This window comes from Rhinatrema bivittatum, chromosome 4 (genome assembly GCF_901001135.1).
Source record: "Rhinatrema bivittatum chromosome 4, aRhiBiv1.1, whole genome shotgun sequence".
Taxonomy (NCBI): domain Eukaryota; kingdom Metazoa; phylum Chordata; class Amphibia; order Gymnophiona; family Rhinatrematidae; genus Rhinatrema; species Rhinatrema bivittatum.
This window is the reverse complement of record NC_042618.1, coordinates 426,419,265-426,436,689: the sequence shown is the minus strand read 5'-3', so window position 1 is coordinate 426,436,689 and position 17,425 is coordinate 426,419,265. Positions and strand designations below refer to the sequence as shown.

The window sequence follows — 17,425 nt, the reverse complement described above, 5'->3', positions numbered from 1 at the left end:
ACTGTGGAATTTGTTGCCAGAGGATGTGGTGAAAACAGAAAGTAGTTGGGTTTAAAAAGGGTTTAGATAAGATCCTGAAAGGAAAGTCCCTAAACCACTAACAGCCACATAAACTTGGGAAAGCCACTGCTTATCCCAGTTATGAGCAAAAAGGATTGGACTTATTCTTTGCGATCTTGCTGGGTGCTTGTGACCTGGATTAGCCACTGTCAGAGACAGGATGCTGAGCTTGATGGTCCTTTGGTATGATCCAGTATGGAATTTATGTTCTTATGATGTTGGTCAGATTATGATACTCTGAAATATAAGCAACCCACGGTGTAGCTTGCTGTGGGAATTTAACAGAATATGAATTGACAGTAAGAGAAAATTCCAAATGCTATGTACAAGACTGAGAGGCTTTGTGAACAAAGGATTTGATCTTACCTCTGACAATCAAAATTGAATTTGTTGGGTCTCAGCTTATGTACCAAGCATGGTGGGAAGAACACATCAGAAAACCACCCAAAAACATTTGTCACAATTAGAAGTATCTTCTCAGAAGAAATCAGAGATATGATTTCCCCATTCGATCTCTTTAAAACATATGTTTCCCAGGTGTTAAAAATACCAGAAACTGCACTGCCAGTGATTACAAAAGCGTACTATCTACCGCAAGCTGCTGAGAGTGGCGAGGATGCATCAAGGCAATTACCTTCGCTGGATGTCTCGGAGATTCTCGAAATGTCTCAAGAAACTGAGGTTACAAGAAGAAGAGCGCTTATGGTCTCTTTCGCTCTTCTGATGGACCGAAATAATATCTTTAGGCTCTTTTTTTGTAATAGACAAATCTTTGTTTTATGGACATAAGGTATGGATTTATCCAGACCTTACTAAAATTACTCAAACTCGGAGAAAAAAATGTTCTTTCTATGCGTTCAGATGTACTCCAAAGAGGAGCGCAATTTACTCTCCGCTATCCATGCAAGTGTTGTGTTAGTCACCAAAATGTGAATTATGTCTTTTTTGAGCCTTTGCAACTCAGAACTTTTTGGATATGCACACCTAAAGGCACCTTTAATTGGTTTGGTATAAGGGTCTGTGTGTCGTGAGTCTCATTCGGTGCCCCTGTCTTTTTCTGACCTTCTTGTTTTCTGATTGATATTCGCTCCTATTACTGAGCCCTCCCTTTTTCCTTTATTTTTAGTGCATGATTACCTTGCAGCAGTATATTGTATTGCTCTGTATTGCCTTAATTGTATTACCTGTTTATTGCACTGATATTTCTTTACAAGATGCATTCTTGTGATAATTTGAAAAGTTTTGAAAATAAAAAATTAAAAAAAAAAAAAGGAGACATCAGAGACAGATGGAGATTCAAATAGGCTAGTCCTCGACCAGAGTTAAATAAGTATCAGTCACCTTCCCAGCATATACATACAGCAGCTAGAGTGCATGCTTGTATGTGTGAAACATAAATGGCACCCACATGGATTTCTGTAGAGGTCATCATGGTGGTGATAGAGCACGGGAAATAACAGGAAGAGTTATTTTATGTTCTTGTATTCATAAAATGCCTTAGAGAGAAACTGTTCTTTTTATTTTAGTATGAAAGTTACTGCAAACATTTCAGAAGGTTAAGTACTACATGGGCATGGGACCTGTTTGCAAATTAGACAGCATCTGGAACAAGAGTATACTAGAAGCAAAAACAATCAACACAGTTGTAAACAGCAAAGCTTCATGAGAGAAGCTTACATTGCAGCTTCGTATCATACCTGTGCTGTGAATAAAGAAGATCTTAGCATCCTTTACTCATAATGGTCACATCATTCATACTGTTTTTAATTACAGCAATGCATGTTTTATCAAGCTAGTTTAGCTTTGATTTATAGATCCTGGGCCTTGAACTTGATGTAAAAGTTGAATTTCTTATTGATAAAAAAAAAAAAAAATCAACACTTTCTGGCTGTAGAAACAGGTGTAGCCTTAATACCGTTATGAGCCACTAATTAGCATTTGTAATCCTAGCTTGGATTACTATGATTAATAGTGTCCTAAATCTTTGTATGCTGACACTAGTGCTGAAAGCTTACCCAAGGTGGCACTTTATAAAGCTGGTAGGGTCGGCTGCACGACTGGTAGCCAGCCTCCTCTCAAGATAAAGAATAGGCCTATAGTAGCAACTTGAAAAGGACCTGAAGGAGAGAGGAAGAACCCTTTGGAGCTGCAGCCATGAATGGAACAGAGGGTGCCAATTTCTATGTTCCCATGTCAAACAAGACTGGGATAGTTAGGAGTCCATTTGAATACCCTCAGTATTACCTGGCTGAACCATGGAAGTATTCCGCTCTGGCAGCCTACATGTTTTTGCTGATCATTCTTGGGTTCCCCATCAACTTCTTAACTCTGTACGTCACCATCCAGCACAAGAAACTCAGGACACCCCTAAACTACATCCTATTGAACCTAGCTTTTGCTAATCATTTCATGGTCTTTGGAGGTTTCACAGTTACAATGTACACATCAATGAATGGGTATTTTGTCTTTGGAACCATTGGCTGCAATATTGAAGGTTTCTTTGCTACACTTGGTGGTAAGAATCTAAATATGTACTCTCCGCATCTGATGGTGTCTGCCAATGCTCAACATCCCTGTAGAAATATATTACAATATTCCAAGGATCCTTTATGAAGATATTCATTCCTGCTGGAAAAGCTGATTGGAAATTGGTGGGCAACCAGAGATACCAGCTCTGACACACTTCCCTTATTAACTGTTGTTTAATCCCTTTAGAAAAATAAACCAATGCATAGGCTGCAGAAGCATGTGCATCCAATTGAAACTTAGGGTTGTCTGCTTCTAGCGAAAATAAATGCTGAGCCAATATATTTCTCTGTTATTAAAAATGGTAACATATATATTTTAATAGGAAAGGCTTCTTTGTTGTGCCACTAGTAACATAAACATTATTTGACACAGCTGGGTCTCAGCCAGAGTTTGAGGCTGAACCTTAATCTGTGAGACAGTTTTAATGCATTGTATTAATTTCCTTAAACTCATGCCTTTATTTTCTCTTCCATTCAACAGGTGAAATTGCTCTTTGGTCTCTGGTTGTTTTGGCCATTGAAAGATATATGGTGGTCTGTAAACCCATGGCTAACTTCAGATTTGGTGAGAATCATGCCATCATGGGTGTCTTATTTACTTGGACCATGGCTCTGTCATGTGCGGCTCCTCCACTCTTCGGATGGTCCAGGTACGTCTAGGCAGTGTTTTGTGACAGTTTTTGACTTGTGGTGCTAATACAAAAGTCCCTCTCCCCCTAAATACAGCACATTTTATAAGATGATAAGTATGTGACTAATAAACATTAAAGATATGTAAGAAAACCAAATTTTATGGAGCCCGATTTCATAAAAGCTCACATAAAGCTAAAGTCTGCGAATGGAACATATTTGCCGACTTTGGCCTGAATTTTAAAGGTGAATTTACACACATAAGTCCGCTTTGAAAATTCAGGCTGCGCTCAGAAATTCTGCCAGACACACCTGCTCACATTCAGCCCTCCTCCAGAGCGGGTGTGACTGCGTGTGCGTACGTCCAAAAATCAAAAGTGCGCATATAAATGATTTCCTTGCCCCAACTCCACCTCTCAGAATGCCTCTTCCTTGTGCCTGAAAATATACGTATGCGAGTTACACACGCACAACCCCGGGTTCATTTTCAAAAGCCCATTTATGCTCAGAAAGCTGGGGTTTATGCCCAGAAATGTTTTCAAAATTTGGCCCTGAGAGCGCAATTTGCAAAAGAGCCTACACAGTTGCAAAGTCTGAACAGCCCATGGACTTTGCAGCAGTTCTGAGAGAGAAAGGAGCCTTGCACGTTCACTTTGAGAACGGACCCAGGAAAAAGTCCCCCGCAAAAATCTGCACCTGTTTTGACTGCAGATGCTTTTTTACCTTGGAAAACAATGCAGGTGGTTTTGAAAATGCAAAAACGAGGTGCACTGTTCCATTCCCTGTCCTCTTCCTGCCGCTGGGAATGCCTCTGCTCACTGAAATTAAAGGTCTATGCATTGTAGAATAACACACATACTTTTACCCCTGAAGAGAAGAGGCAATTGAATTTTCAAACAATCCATTTTACCCCGGAAATCGCTTTTGAAACTTGCCCTCTAGGGCATACCAGGGTTAGCTTTCAAGGAAGGCAATTTTTAAAGCTGTTTATCAGACTTTACATTGGTCTGTTGAAAATTGACCCCCCTCCCTTCCCCCCCCCCCCCAACACACACACAGTCTAGCTAAAAATGAAGCCTGGTCTTCCAGTTTTAGTCAAACTGCAGGGAGGCGTTCCCAAAGGCAGGTTTTGGTTGAGGATGAAAAATAATGCCCTGAGTTTGTATTTTCCAATCTACTCCAATCTTATTTTCCATTGATATTTCACCGCACAAAAAGCAGGAACCCAGGGACAATTTTCCAAAGCCAAGGTACACGTAGACTTTCCCTTTGAAAATTAGGTACAGGGTCCATGGGTACAAAGTTTACTGAGGCAGGGAGTTTGAAAGTGGTCTCCATAGTGGGATGGCTTGATATTGCCTTTCAATCAAAGTAATTACAAATTGCCAGCGTAGCACTCTCTGATCTTGTGTATTATGCCATGCGGAAAGTGTGACAGGATTTTTTTTAAAGCAAGACACCTGTTCTACTTTATTGCTGAAACCATAACATTGAAGCTAAGTTAACATATTCTGATTAGAACATTTGAGGTCAACCTGACACTCTATCTCCCATACAGATGTATTTTCTTCCTTGTATTCTTCAAGAATATAAAGACACTAGGATACAGTAGGATAGCTGCTGGTAAGGTTAGGACAGGACTGAAGATGCCTAATGATTGAGGTTAGTTTGGCAAAACTATTATAACTGTAAAGCTATTATTTCTTCTCCTGTAGATTTATCCCAGAGGGCATGCAGTGCTCATGCGGAGTTGATTATTACACACTCAAACCTGAAGTCAACAATGAGTCCTTTGTGATCTATATGTTCATCGTTCACTTTAGCATTCCACTCACGATCATCTTTTTCTGCTACGGACGCCTGGTCTGCACTGTCAAAGAGGTGAGTACATCAATCTTTCAGAATACTGATCCAGCAATACTGATGCATAACAGACCCTTCCCAATTGCCTTGTAATGTCCTTCTCTAGGCTGCAGCTCAACAACAGGAGTCTGCCACAACCCAGAAAGCAGAGAAAGAGGTCACCCGCATGGTTGTCATCATGGTTGTTGCCTTCCTGATCTGTTGGGTGCCATACGCCAGCGTGGCATTTTTCATCTTCACCCACCAAGGTGCTGACTTTGGTCCAGTGTTCATGACTCTCCCATCTTTCTTTGCCAAGAGTTCTGCAATTTACAACCCTGTAATCTACATTGTGCTGAACAAACAGGTAAGTTGTACTTTTGGAGGGGGAGGGGGTTAGGGCTTGCTCTTCTTTTACTATTATCTTTTCCTTCTGATCAACTCAAAGGCACATCAAGCACTCAACTGAAATCCTTACAGATGGCCCATAATCTCCCACGTAGAGAGGATTTACAATCCGGGAAAAGCCCTATCAGAAAAAGCCGATTGATTCGTTCAGCTTTTGTTATCTTAACAAGAGATGTGCCAACCCTTATGGTTCAACTCAAGCCCTGATTATTTATATTTTCCTTTATTAACTACATTTTTGAATGATGAAATGTGTTTTTCTCTTTATACATTTTTATTCCTTGAATAAAAGTGGCCTTCATCTCCATGCATGCAGTGGGGTTGGGTAAAATCAGGATCTATCTGGTAACTGTACACAAAAGGTTGACTTTCAAAAGGGCCTTCATGCTTCACTTGGTATTCTAATAGGTGCACAGAGCAGCAGTGGTATGTCTTCATCAGGGTTTAAAGAAAGCATGGGGAGGCCAACAGTATGATGACCATCATGAACTTGGCCATGCTTGGGACAGATAGTTGAGAGATCGGGTGGAAGACCCAAGGAGGGAGTTGGTGTTGGGTTGCATTTGGGAATTTTATAATCACATCTACCAAAAGAGGATGAATCTCAATTGGGCAGATTGGATGGGCCATTTTAGTTTTCATCTGCAGTCATTTAGTATGTTACTATATCATTTGCATTTCCAACCTTGAATTTTCCTCTTCCAGTTCCGAAACTGCATGATTACCACTCTCTGCTGTGGGAAGAATCCATTTGGTGATGAGGACATCACTTCTGCTGGCACCTCCAAGACAGAGGCCTCCGCTGTGTCCTCCAGTCAGGTTTCTCCTGCATAAGACCTTGGCATTGCTGCATGACCTCAGGGCTGGCGCTCTTTCTAAGATTGCCTGGCTCCCACTTTTGTGAATATTTTATGTTACCAAGGCAATGCAATCCATAATTCTCACAACAGGACAGACTTTTTCAGTCTAAAAAATGGTGAACAAGGCTATAAATATTTACAACCAAACACATTTGCCACAAACACGACTTTAGAATATATTCTAAAAAGCAGTAAGATGGTCTATATTAATTCCACTAAAATATATTCCTTTTTTTTTTTTATTTCAGAGTTGTAATTACCAGGATATTTTCTTAATGGCTACAATGTTATTTCATATTATGAAAGTATGTTTCATGAAATGATTTCCAACTATACGCAGCTTTACAGGCTCTGGCAGACAAGGAATAGTCATCATGCAATAACAAATAATTTGCAAGTAAAAAGTTGTTGTTTTTTTTATCAGCACTTCCCATTTTGTTAAATTCAAAATCTGAGCCATTCTAAGGAAGGGTGTCTTCCAGATTACTTGGCCAATCAGATGCTGAGGGCTGAGAATTTCAAGGTTAAACTGTGGATCTTATGCCCCAACACGTGCATCATTCTCCATATCACTGGATGATGAGGAAAAGGAGTGAAAAAAAAAATCCCCCATTCAGCAGCATGATCAATCTCAGCATTTCCTGTAAATTTACTGGGACACACCTTCTACGTTAGCAAACCCAGGATGAGGGTGGCGGGGACCTAAATAAGCCCAAAGGAAAAACTGGAACAGTTTAAGATGCTCTGCAGTGGGAGTCTTAATATTTTCCCCAGCACTACCTAACCCAGGGTGATCCTACAACTAGAGAATCTGGTCGGAAAGGAAACAGGTTGATGGCTATTGTGAGCACCCATGATGTCAGACTCTGCACGGTGGCAGCATTCTGCCGTGGAAAATTCAGTGGCACAAACGATAGCTGTGGCCACTCTGGGCTAGTTTAACAAAGCCCCCAGTTTCTCTGTAAGCTGGATTTTCTTTTTCTAATCCTTTTTAACTTGACTTTGGGATTTCGACTGCACCTTTTTAATTCTGACATGCAAGTGAATGTCCACCTACACCTCTCCCTGCCATGTCAGAAACACATGATGCAAGCTAGGAATCAGCATTTTCACTCAACTTGAGACCAAGTTCAGTCAGAAACCAAAGGCCTCCCAGAAAAGAAGGCATATTATTATTATTTAGAAGTGTAAAACAATGAAGCAGGAAAAAAAAAAGTAACTTGGTCCTGCTGTCGTGATGACATTTACATCCAATCCAAGCCAAAGGAAAAGAGCAGCAGGGGCCAAAATGCTAGGAGTGCTGAAAAGGACCTGAAATCCTCTCCCGTCCCATAACTTGTCCAAGCCTGTACTTACGTCAAGAATTTATTAGCCATTGATTAGTTGCTGGTTCATTAAATACAGCTGGGAAACTTGAATTATATTAATACATTAGTAACATTCTTTAGATGAAAGCTGAATGTGTAGGTTCTTTCAAAGCTGAAGAGGGGCTACCTGTCAAAATGACCCAGGAGCAGATAAAAATATCTGGATAACTCCAGATAAAAGTGAGGATCTTGCAATTAACAGGAACCTTCCTACTAAAAAAAAGAAATACAGCTGCAAAATTACAGATAGTGAATTTTATGAAGATGTTTGGTATTTTATGGTTTGAGGCTAGCTATCCATTCCTACACCTACAGTTGGCAGTTTTTCTATATTTTTGTCAAAAATGGGGATATTTCTGTCTGAGTACAGTGGGTCGGTTTTTGAGGCTGGAGAGAAATTTGTTTAGTTCTGTTATTTTCAGAATTCTGTAAAATATTATTGTAGCTTTAAAACTGAACATAAAATCCCTTTTCCAACTTAAAGCGTTTGTGTCTATCTGTTAAATTTGGCTGAAAAATAAACTTTTCGGTAGGCAGAAGGGTATCTTGGGATCCAGCGTCTAAAATCTGTGCTGTGAACGTGATCCCAGGGTTTATGGGTGGACCCTGTTGCGTAAGAGCACGCCACTGTTCAAAGTCTGGCCAGTGATGGTGAATCTTTGGTAGCTGGGGGTCAGATCCATATTGCCATCGGAAAATGAGCATAGCCCCTCTGCAGCTGGCCACCCACCAAACTGGCATCAGAGCGCCAGAGGCTCCCCAACGATGCTTTGTAAGAAAAGCAAATGCCGGATTCCCAGTGACATTGCATCTCCGCCACACTTTAATAATAATTAAAAAAAAATCTGATATCTTTTTGTGGTGATTGTGTCATTCATTGCATCATCACCCTCACACCTACAAGCATCCCCCCAGCCTGTCTTCAGCCCAGCAGAGGTGCAATGCTGCATCTGCAGCCCCTGCACCAGTCAATCGGCAAGTGCGGCCCGACTCACTCTCACTGGCAGCCAGGCTCCGCTTTAGAGTTGTTTATTCCATGCTGCTTTTCTGCCAGCTCGCTGTCCTGGAACCTTCTGAACTGGGAGAAATTGTTTCCTGTTCCCCACCACAGCCAGAGTGGAAGATAAAGTCTGCAGCTGGCACTGCCCTGGTGGTAGGGTGTTGTTTTTTTTTTTTGTTTGTTTTAATCATCGCTACGTTTATTCCTCCATTTTTTCATTGTTCATCTTTTGTTTATGCTTCAAACTATTTTATTTTTCGCAGATTCTGGAAATAACATTTTCTTACGGTCACACCCTGCTCTGGGTTTTTTTTTGACCTGGCTATATCCTCATACCTCCAGTTTGGTCAGAGCCAAGGCTGGGATCTGATGCCATAAGCTGTCATGCGCAAGTACCCTGGGATTTTCCCCTGTTCATTGTAGTGACTGTCCCCAGCCGGGATGCATGCAGCAGGGCCCTAAATCCAGCCATAAGGTGTCCCTGCTGCATAATGTCTGTGACTTCTTCCCCACTATGGGGCAGATTTTCAAAGGGGTACGCACGTAAGATAAACCTGCCCCAAGTTCCCCCTGTGTGCGCCGAGCCTATGTTGAATAGGCTCGGCAGCGCGCACAAGCCCCGGTACGCGCGTAAGTCCCGGGGCTTTCCTGGGGGGCATGTCGGGGGTGTGTCGGGGGGGGGGGGGGGTGTGTCACTGCAGCGCATCATTTGGGGGCAGGGCCGCGGGCATGGTTCCGGCCCAGGGGTGTTTTGGGGGCATGGCCGAGGCCTCCGAAACAGCTCCCAGGCCAGGGAATTGTGTGCTGGACAGCTGGCCGGCAGGCGTAACTTTTAAAACAAAGGTAGGGGGGGTTTAGATAGGGCTGGGGGGTGGTTAGGTAGGGCAAGGGAGGGGAAGGTGCGGGGGGGGGGGGGTGGAAGGAAAGTTCCCTCCGAGGTCGCTCTGATTTCGGAGCGGCCTCGGAGGAAATGGAGGCAGGCTGCGTGGCTCGGCGCACGCAGGCTGCCAATTTTGGGCAGCCTTGCGTGCGCCGACCCCGGATTTTAAAGGATACGTGCGGCTTCACATGTATCTATTAAAATCTGGCGTACTCTTGTTCGCGCTTGGTGCGCGAACAAAAGTACGCACGGACGTACTTTATTAAAATCTACCCCTATGAGTGCTGCCTCTGCGGCATCCCCAGCCCTGGCCAACCCAGGAAATGGAATATCCAAATTAGAAACCAAACCCAAGTCTTCTGCGCACTCCACTGAGCTACCAGGCTAGCCCTATTTTGTAGAATCTTTTCCCAAGGTTGTTCTTCAGCTGTCCATACTTTGGGTGTCTCAGGGTGCTGCTGTCTCTTTCTCCAGCCGAAAGACATTTGACAAAGAATGTTTTCCTTAGCTGCCTGGATATAGTCTGGGTATTAAAGAGTTCTATACATCCATGAAAATTAAATACCAACTCTGAATAATGTGGCTTTTAGTAGTTCACCCGTGATTTGTGTCTTCAAGACTAAAAAAGAAGCTATTTGAGACCCAACAAGGGGCTGAGACTCTGAAAGATAGCGGCATCTGTTTCGGATGAGGAATGCTTCCAGATTCCCTGAGGGGAGAAGCAGTAACTCTGGACTGCCTGGGTCTGGATCTAACTGTCTAAGGCAGAGGTGACCAACTCCAGCCCCCGAGAGCCACAAACAGGCCTGGTTATCAGAGATTTCCATATGCTACCTCCACTGTATGCAAATCTCTCTCGTGCATATTCATTTTGGATATCCTGAAAACTTGGCCTGTTTGTGGCTCTGGAGGACCAGAGTTGGCCACCCCCTGGTATGAGAAGCTCACTAATCTCATCTATGACCAGGCAAATCTCTTGACAATCTATGCTGCCAGTGCTACAACTGCGTATAAGTGGCATGGATATAAAGTCCCTGCCTCAAAGAGCTTATAATCAAGCTGGAGCACAAGGAGTTTAAGTGACTTGCTGAAGGTCACATAGTGAGCTGTGGCCTTGAGATTCATACCTGGGTCTTCAATGTCCTACTGTTGGTCTCTGAATTGTGAACCAATAAATTGATGAACGATAGGCAAAAATGCTTGTTTGTTTTTTATTAAATACTTTTAGCCCACTGCATACTGCTATTTGTAGCCCTTTAGATTAGAACATCAGGACTACAAATCCCATTCCCAGAATGAAGCAACATGGGTGTGAAAACTGGCACAGCTCTGTCACAGCCTGACTCCATTCTCTAATGCCTGCATAGAGTCTGTGGGTCTTTGCAGACAGAACAGTCCCTCACTTTGCATCCCTGTTTCCATAGGATGAAAGAGGTCCAGAGAGGTTGAGGCTTCTTAAAATGACCCAATGGCGCCTGCTACTGGCAATCGCGGGGAACGGAAAACCCGCGCTGCATCTGACGCCAGCTCTGCAGCACAAGCCAGGACATTTTTCCTTCCCAGCCCCAAATATATGCCCTGGATCAGCCCCTTCCCCTGGGAATGATGCCACTGATCGTTTCCCTCTAAAAAGTGACCTCTTTTCTTTTAGGATCTAATTTGTAGAAACCCATGGGCAGCCCAGGGCCGGCAAGATCCCTCACACCACGTCTGCTGCTTTCCCTGATACTCAGTGGGGAGACGTCCACGTGGAAGTGTGGAACGTTTTAACCCACGCGCACTTCTTTTAGCTGCTCAGTTTGCGATGGAAAAGTGAAATGAAACCCAGAAGGGATTGGAAGATAGCACACGGCTGGGGACTACTACGGAAAGACGTTTACTCTGGTGGAAGTAGATCTATAAGCAGTTGAACCTCCGGTAAATTAACAGCCTTTTCACCTGTTTGCAGGCTCAGGAGCAGGACCCAATTGAAACCCTGTTCATTAAGTTACTAATTGGTGAAGCCTGCCTGCTTATAAACGCTCCCAGTGCTGCTATCTTCTCTATGCCTGCTGGTGGGGCTGCTTGTTTTAAAGGAATTTCTTCTCTCTAATTTTAAGAAATGCCCCCTAAAAAAGCTGCAGCTCTGCTGGAGGAGCCTTTGAAGTCAGACGGAAAAGCAGGTTGGTACAGGTTTTTCTGAGAAGACCGACTAAGCCCTTGACGTCTTGTATTGCAGGCGATGGCTGTGTAGGAGACGGTAAAGAAAGTGAGCTGAACAGGCGGAGGGGCTCTGAACCTCGGCATTCGGCAGAGTTGGCTCCTGACTTATGCCTGGGGTAGACGGATATCTAGGGAGCGCCGGGTTCTCACTCCCCCCCCCCAAGATAATTCCAGCCCACGCTCCTAAATCTAAGGCCTCGAGTACCCTGTTCTTGTAACGATTAGTTCTGTTACCCTTTACTGCACAGTAAGACTGAAAAGTAAAAACTTTGTAAAACTCGGTTATCAGCAAACGATCTGCGTGTCTTATGGTACAACCCGCTGTCTCTCTCACGGAAGTTATTCTTTCCTCACTATAGAGATAGGAAGCAGGTGCTCTGTATTGCAGGACTCGCTATATTCTGCTTTTCAGGCATTTAGCTTAGGAGGTTCTGTGTTAGGTATTATCCTGTAGTATGACAAATGGCTTCAGTGAAGTCTTTATTCCTTTTGTCTCTAGAAGTAGCAAAAAAAAAAAAAAAAGGTCAGATGCTTAAGTGTAAAGGCAGTGGCTGCCCAACAAACTTATGGACTCCACCATCTCCTCTCTCCTGCCCTGAAAACTGATCTGCTTCTGCTAAGGGGCTTAGGTGGCCAACTACTTGGAGCTACTGGTGATAACACACAGGGAAGGGCAAGCCTGGCTTCTCCCCGGCTACCTGAGGTGGTGTCATGGGACTAACCATAGGTCATCAAAAGGGGCCCTTAAGGGAGGTATCTGTGTACTATATCCAAAAGTCGCTGGTTCTCATCTTCCATTGGTGGGATGTTTTTAGTGTTTACTAGGTTTTGGGACTCCCCCATAGAGAAAAATTTGCTCTTGTTTGTTTTTTTTGTTTTTTCCCTTTTCAAGATGTAAAGGAAAAGTCTACAGTGGTAAAGACTCTCTCTATTGGTCACCCACCAACGTTAACTATGGTGGTTGAGGCTCTGAAGAAATATAACGACAGAAAAGGCACCTCTGTCCAAGCTATCCGATCTCATATCCTTGCTACCCATCCATCTGTTGATCCGGGCAGGCTGACATTTATGCTAAGGAAAGCCTTTGCCAAGGGCATAGAGACTGGAGTCCTGGCCCGACCACCCAATTCCACTGCATTGGGAGCAATTGGAAGGTACAAAGTAAGTTGGTGTCATGACTTAAATGTTAAAGCTGAAACTACTTCTGAGATTAAATGAGCACCTACTAGCCTTTCTGTCATTCTGGCTTACTGGCTAGTAGGGTTACTGTAACAACCTGCACCATAAGCAAAGCTAAATAAAACATGTGATGAAGCTTAACATGTATGTTACAGGGGTCCCAATAGGATGCAGTAAGCTAATGGGCTACAAATTGAGCAGGAGTAAAGCATGCTAAACAAAGTACTAAAACTTGAATTACTCAAAATCCACACCAGCACAGAAAAGTGCAAGGAAGTAGGTCCTTGAAGCTGGCAGCATTGTGGCTGGAATGACCATGCATGCAAGAACAGCACTGGGTATCTCAACTTGTGCATAATTTTGCATCCAAGGCCATCTTTGCAAAGTGTGGAAAGCAAAATCAAAGCACAAGTGCTCTGGGATGAGCAGCATATACTCTGGCACTGTGCATCTGATCCTAGCATCCTGTTCAGCTGCAGGTGCTCTCCGTTCCCTCAAATCCGCCCCCAGCTTTTATGCTTTAAGCGAGCTGTTAAGGTCTCTGGGGAAGGCACTATGTTTCTGAATTTTTACTGGCCATGCCTTGCCAAAATGGCCTTGAATGCAAGAACTTTCTCTAGTGTGAACACTTGCAGGTAGACTAAAACCATAAGCTCTCTGGAATTTGTATCTACAGTTGACCAGTAACCCAAAGCTGGGATGCACTGTGCCAGTGAACTATTCAGCTGTAGGTGTCTCCCTAAGAGTTTGCTGAAACTTTAAATTTCTGGGTATGAGGCACTCCAGTGACTAGAAATGAGTTTAAAGTTCTATTACTATGCACTTCTATACTGAGTACAGTAATAGTATAACATGGCCACCAGAAATGAGCTTTTTTACTCCTGCTCTGACCCAGTAGATTTCCAGTGTTAAGGACAGAGTACACTAATACATCTCCTTGCATTGCTGGGGGATAGCTAATTCCTTCTAAATGGGATCTGGATGTATTCAGGCTAAGTATACCACTCTTAAGCACTAAAACCCATGTTGCATACTGGAGTATGTTGGTGCCAAACCTGTAATATGAATAAAATCCAGCAGGCTCAGTACAGCATATTAAATGGCCCCCACTTCTTTCCTAATGGACAAGTTATCTGGTGCTAGCATCTTATTGCTTATTCAGAACATGAGGTACAAGTGGCAGCCCCATAGGCTTAGCATCAAGCTGAAGTCACTGCATGACTAATTTTTAGAACATAAGAGATGCCATACTGGATCTGACAAAGGGTCCAAGCCCAGCATCCTGTTTCCAATGGTGGCCAATCAAAGTCATAAGTACCTGGCAAGTACACAAATGATAAATAGATCTCAAGCTACTATTGCTTAACAGTTCATGGATTTTTCCTCTAGAAACTTGTTGTTCTTTATTGTTGGTGGTTCCAATGTAAGCTGCCCCCGAGGCGACAGTTTTATTTCCTTGTAAACCGGTGTGATATGTATATTATACAGGAACATCCGTATATAAAAATAAATAAACCTTTTTTTAAACCCAGTTACATTAAGTGCCATAACCACATCCTCTGGCAATGAATTCCAGAGATTCTGTGCTGAGTGAAGTCTCTTCAATTTGTTTTAAATGAGCTACTTGCTAACTTCATGGAGTGCCTCCTAGTCCTATTTCAGTAAAATGTGTGGCTTAAGTTTTTTTTTTTTTTTTTTTGAGTACAAGAGGGTTTGAGCCATGTTATACAAGTGAGATTTTCTTAACTGGTCTATAGGGAAAATGCTTAGTACATAAGGCCCATAAGCTCCTTGGGGTGTGACAGGCCTTCTTAATCGGTATGCTGTCTGAATGAAGTTCAGGAACTACAGTGTACATCAGGGGTGGGCAATTCCGGTCCTCGAGGGCTGCAAACCAGTCGGGTTTTCAGGATATCCTTAATGAATATGCATGAGACCTGCATACACACTGCCTCAGTTGTATGCAAATCTGTTTCATGCATATTCATTAGGGGTATCCTGAAAACCCGACTGGTTTGCAGCCCTAGAGGACCAGACTTGCCCACCCTGGTGTACACGAATTGGCAGACCAGAGGTGAGTGCATGGCAAGCATTCAACAGAGTATCTATATAGCTCTACTAAAAGCTCATGTGCTCCTGCTTTGAGTGGCTTATCTATTTATACTGTCTCTCCCCACCCCAAAGGCATCACTTTAGCTGTGGTGTTTGAGCTTTTGACTTCAACCTGAAACCCCAAACCCTCAAAGGGAAGGAAACTTCTTTATTCCCCCAACTGCTTTTTCTTTTTGTCAAACTCTAGCTTGTGACTAAGAAACCAAAAGTGGCCAGCAGAGGAGCTGAGAACGTGGACCCTAATGCAGAGCAGCCCCCCAAGGCCATGGTTAAAGCACTCAAGAAACCCAAAAGCAAGGCAGATGTAGGCCAAGCAGAGAAGAAAAGCTCAGGTAAAACAGGTTTGCTTGTGCTCTCTCGTACACAACCCTGTCCATGGATTTTCCTGGGATACTCTAAATCATGACACTGAACTACCTGCAGAAAATTGAAAGGTGATGGCAATGACAAGCGTCAACTCAAAATGTCCTTTTATGATTGCATTGATTAACTTTGTTCATGGAGGCCAAGTACCACTTTCATTAGCGCTGGCAGCGTTCTGCTTGTGGTGTTGGTTTGGATTAAATATAAAAGTGCTGGCCAGATGTTCAGATCCTGCTTCTAGGCAGGGAGTCTTTACTTCATTAAAATCCTAATCTAGATTCTAACTATTCTTAGGTGGTTTACTTTAATGTTGCCTTCAAAATGTTCCAATTGTTTGAGGCATACACTAAAGCAGACCCAGGCATTTACAGGCTGGTGCACAAAGGGGCACTCGGTTGAATGCCCTTGCCTGCACTCGAACGTGCATTTTCTGGACATACAACCTGATGCAGCAGTCTGTCTTGCTTACAGATGTGTTTCTAAATGGGAGTACTGCTCGGTGTCCTTGCATGGGAATCCCATGTGAATGAGGGTATTAAGCAGTACTCCCTGATGCAAAGACTGCAGCTGGCCAGCACACTTTATAGTGCTGGAAACTGAACTCCAGCCCTGACTGAGGAGTCTGTTTCCAGTATTATGCAAAAGTGTGGGGGGGGGGGGGGGGTGAAGAATTCTCCCTCCAAGTGGCAGCACTTAGCCTGACTGAAGTCTTCCTATCTGGCAATAGGAAACAGCTGCCAGATAAGTTGGTATTTATCCAGCAAGGTACACTGCTACTTAGCCAGATAAATACTGGCTTTTTTAATGCTTAGATGCACTTTTTTAACTGATGCATTAGCTTACTGCATTGGGAGTTTAAAAAAACTAACTTGGGTGTTAAAACTGTGCTGGTTTTCAGTGCATTTTTAACACTAGATTACTGCATGTAATCCAGGTACAACTGATTTGACTCTACTTCTCTGAAGTTGCTATTGAGCCCTTCACTTTTAGGATTTGTGCTTGGGTGTGTAGCAGTGTAACACAGTATGCAAGCTAGCTTGAAACTTTGAATTTGCTAACTTCATATTCATCTTACAGCAGATGCCAAAACTGAGAAAACTAAACCAGTCAGCAAGAAAGCAAGAGAGACCTCTAGCAAGGTGGGTATAGAGCAGTCAAAGCAGGGTCACTTGGGGGTTATCTGAGGTCCAGTTTGAAACAGGATGCTGATTTGGTCCAGACATTAGCAGTTATGTGGCATTCCTTGGGCTTCACATGATAGACTTAACCAAAAAAGCTCTCATGTGCACCCTTAGCAGCCGAAAGATCACATCCTTGGGCTGCTCTTACCAGTCCTTCACAAAACTATTGAGGGAGACCTTATTCCTCTTTTTTTTTTTTATTTCTTCTAGGACAAGCCCAAAGCTGCTGCAAAAGACCCTGGAAGAGTTGCCAAGACAGGTGCCAAGAAAGTGGATGGAAAGCAGCCTAACAAAACTGGGGCAAAAGGAGCAACAAAAGAGAAGACAGAAAAGAGCACTGCAAAAGCAGGGACCTCATCAGAGCAGCCAGCCCCAGGGAAGAAAAATGGTGGTGCAAAAGAGGGCACTGCGACTAATGGTAAACAAGTGAAGAAAAGGTGATGGACTGAACTCGTTACACAATTTTTAGTGGCTTTTTTCAATAAAGTATTTAATCAACTTAAAACTGCATCCTAATTCAATTGTGTGAACAGAATTATCCTGGTCTTCAGCCTTGCATTGGTGGGAAGCCTGCTTCCAACCAAAAATGTGCCTATTTGGCAGTTTGTATACAAAAGATTGCAGCAGCTAAAGGGAATAGTTACTAGATCATAGAAACAGCAGAAAGCCATGGCCTTTCTAGTCTGCCCATCCACACTACTCATCTTACTCTACCATCCCCTGTCACATGCTTTCTTGAATTTTGATATGGTCCTTGTCTCCACCTCCACTACATGCATTCATCACCCTTAAATTTCTTTAGACAACACGAGT

The 17,425-nt window shown here is 43.2% G+C and overlaps 2 protein-coding genes across 3 annotated transcripts; both read left to right on the top strand.

Annotated features, from left to right (window-relative positions):
• Positions 1 to 2,214: 2,214 nt before the first annotated feature.
• Positions 2,215 to 6,486, top strand: RHO (rhodopsin). The gene is made up of 5 exons (XM_029597615.1): positions 2,215 to 2,575; positions 3,070 to 3,238; positions 4,934 to 5,099; positions 5,188 to 5,427; positions 6,174 to 6,486. The coding sequence occupies exons 1-5, from the start codon at positions 2,215 to 2,217 to the stop codon at positions 6,300 to 6,302; spliced, it is 1,065 nt and encodes a 354-aa protein (XP_029453475.1). The 3' UTR covers positions 6,303 to 6,486.
• Positions 6,487 to 11,579: 5,093 nt separating this feature from the next.
• LOC115089562 (protein B4) lies at positions 11,580 to 17,117 on the top strand. 2 transcript variants are annotated; one of them, XM_029597614.1, is made up of 5 exons: positions 11,580 to 11,737; positions 12,670 to 12,938; positions 15,256 to 15,400; positions 16,512 to 16,570; positions 16,823 to 17,117. In XM_029597614.1, exons 1-5 carry the CDS (start codon positions 11,677 to 11,679, stop codon positions 17,051 to 17,053), a joined length of 765 nt encoding a protein of 254 aa, XP_029453474.1. In that variant the 5' UTR covers positions 11,580 to 11,676; the 3' UTR covers positions 17,054 to 17,117. The 2 variants fall into 2 exon arrangements, with proteins under 2 accessions (XP_029453474.1, XP_029453473.1); XM_029597613.1 differs by having other exon boundaries at positions 11,581 to 11,737; positions 16,509 to 16,570.
• The last annotated feature ends 308 nt before the right edge of the window (positions 17,118 to 17,425 follow it).

What these genes read in the sequence shown, in the direction of transcription:
- RHO (XM_029597615.1), top strand. Translation starts at nt 2,215, where the DNA reads ATGAATGGAACAGAGGGTGCCAATTTCTATGTTCCCATGTCAAACAAG. An exon ending in TGGTCTGCACTGTCAAAGAG is followed by an intron (nt 5,100 to 5,187) that starts GTGAGTACATCA and finishes GTCCTTCTCTAG; the next exon opens with GCTGCAGCTCAACAACAGGA. An exon ending in ACATTGTGCTGAACAAACAG is followed by an intron (nt 5,428 to 6,173) that starts GTAAGTTGTACT and finishes TTCCTCTTCCAG; the next exon opens with TTCCGAAACTGCATGATTAC.
- LOC115089562 (XM_029597613.1), top strand. Translation starts at nt 11,677, where the DNA reads ATGCCCCCTAAAAAAGCTGCAGCTCTGCTGGAGGAGCCTTTGAAGTCA. An exon ending in GAAGTCAGACGGAAAAGCAG is followed by an intron (nt 11,738 to 12,669) that starts GTTGGTACAGGT and finishes TCCCTTTTCAAG; the next exon opens with ATGTAAAGGAAAAGTCTACA. An exon ending in AGCAGAGAAGAAAAGCTCAG is followed by an intron (nt 15,401 to 16,508) that starts GTAAAACAGGTT and finishes TTCATCTTACAG; the next exon opens with CAGATGCCAAAACTGAGAAA.